The sequence below is a fragment of the Archocentrus centrarchus genome, chromosome 23 (assembly GCF_007364275.1).
Source record: "Archocentrus centrarchus isolate MPI-CPG fArcCen1 chromosome 23, fArcCen1, whole genome shotgun sequence".
NCBI lineage: Eukaryota > Metazoa > Chordata > Actinopteri > Cichliformes > Cichlidae > Archocentrus > Archocentrus centrarchus.
In genome coordinates this window covers 4,064,817-4,066,919 of record NC_044368.1, presented here as the reverse complement: position 1 = coordinate 4,066,919, position 2,103 = coordinate 4,064,817, and the positions used below count along the sequence as shown (strand labels likewise).

The 2,103-nt window shown below is 42.4% G+C and overlaps 1 protein-coding gene across 1 annotated transcript; it reads right to left on the bottom strand.

Annotated features, from left to right (window-relative positions):
* On the bottom strand, positions 1–1,888 carry LOC115773723 (uncharacterized). Its single transcript, XM_030720606.1, has 3 exons — positions 1,726–1,888; positions 1,443–1,543; positions 1–1,319 (listed from the first exon to the last, which is right to left on the bottom strand). Exons 1-3 carry the CDS (start codon positions 1,756–1,758, stop codon positions 26–28), a joined length of 1,428 nt encoding a protein of 475 aa, XP_030576466.1. The 5' UTR covers positions 1,759–1,888; the 3' UTR covers positions 1–25.
* Positions 1,889–2,103: the final 215 nt, after the last annotated feature.

Below are 2,103 nucleotides of genomic sequence, written 5' to 3'. Positions count from 1 at the left end.
GGGGCTGTAAAGTCAAGTCTGAATTTCACTGTCCAGACCTCTTAAAAAAATTCACAACATTAGAAGCCCAACGTGAAAACTTCTTCCTGAGGGTTCTGCACAGTGATCTTTTTGGAGGTGAGGGCTTTGTTTGTTTGCTCCTTTCTTCTCTGTGAGGTTCTGGTGTTGGACTCTCAAACACAGGAGAACCTTTTCCACTGCTTTCTTCTCTGTGAGGTTCTGGTGTTGGACTCTCAAACACAACAGAAAGGTTCTCGGGATTGAAAGCATTCCATCTTTTCTTAGAGGTCTTGTACTTTTCGAGCTGTGATATTAAAGTCACTGAAACAGCTAAATCAAATGCTTCATCATCTGATTCCATTGCAGCCTGCAGCACGTATTTGGATCTAAATTTCTGGCACAGACTTTTGTAAACGGAGATGTGCAGGCTGTCAATACTTTGTAGGGCAGTAAAATCCAGCAGGCCCTCAGCCAACTCTGTTACATTGTACACTAACTGATCGAGATCCACAATTCCTAAAGATGTTCTGGTTTTAGTAGCAATGTGGTCAACTAACTTTGCAAGAATCACAGTGAGATAGGTCTTGTTCCTTAGGTGCTCAGGATGTGGCGGACATGATGAAAAAGTACCTATCGCGTGGGTACTTATGACATCATTTGACTCTGAGCAATCAGAAAGCTGTGGCTCTTTCTCAGGATTCAAATCATCCAGGAGTTCTAACATCTCTGATCTGCGGTTACTTGTTTCTGAGATTTCTGTGCTGTCCTCCTCAACGTTTTCAGCATCCTCAGAGTCAAAACAGCAACACTTCTGGGAGTTACAGCGCGGGCATACCAGCTCGTCACATGACTCAACACGTACTTTAAACACGTCTTTAAACAGTTTTCCTATGGTACCCACAATTTGTAAAGTAGATTCTGCTTTCAGCGAGTCACATGTGTTCAGGGAAAGAGTTGACCCTGTGACTTCAGCCAGTGCTGAGTTTACTTTTTTAGTAATCTCTGCTGAAAACAGTCTCACTAATTCATCCAAGGTGTCGCAGCTTCCCTCTGCTATGTCCAGGGATTCAACAAAATACTGGTTAAGGCTGCTTCCAAAGCAGGCCTCGATATTCTTCTCCATCACTTTGAAATGACTGCACCCACCCTGCACAGTTACATTATCGCCACATGAATGATCGTTGCCCGAGGTAAAAGCCAGAGGCCCTACAATCTCCAGGACCAAGTTGCTAACGGTATTTATAAGTAAGTCGCACATTTCCAACAGCAGAACGACAAGTTCTGATCCACTGCCATTGGTATCGAAAGACATCCACTCTCTGAAACAAAAACAGACAAATATGGTTGAGCAAAAACAAACCTTTGACCAGCGTATGCATGTGTATATTTAGTGATAATTATCTGCTGCTTGTTTGCTTGATGACTTTGAACTTGTGACTTACTTGTATGGAACAGTACTCAGACAGGGGTACAGGATTTCCTCAAGGTATTTCAGGTCCACCTGAAAATTCCAGCAATCCAGTGCTGCCTTTTCTCCTGACATCTAGAAAGACAAATAGATTTTTAGGTATTTATAACAGACACATCAACAGAAAGTTCTGCAATAATCACTGTTAAATTTTAAAAAATAAATCAGAAAGCTGGCTGCATCCAAATAGATCCGATAATATACATATTTGTGATTTCTCAAAAACAATTCAGTGATGAAAAAACTTTTAGTTTTACCTCCTTTGGTTTGTATGAATCCAAGGTTTCCATTATATTTCCAGCTTTTGCAGAAATGTAGTAAATTGCTACGTTTTCGAGGTTATTTGTTCTTTCTGTCACGATAAATCTTTGAAGCACCTGAGAGGTCTGGGTTCTATTTAAGTGTTAGGCAGATCAAAGGCTTTTAATGCCTTTTGTACATCCTGTATAATGACAATAAAGGCATTCTGTTCCGTGTGACGTCAAATATTTTCTACGCATGCGCCTCTCGGGGTCCATGCGGTACCGCGTCCAACTTGTGACCAATCGCTGCGCCGCAGCACCCCCCCCCCCCCCCCCCCCCCTTTCACTGGGGGTGAATTTCAAGAATCAAACCTTTGGCGTCCAATAGGAGGG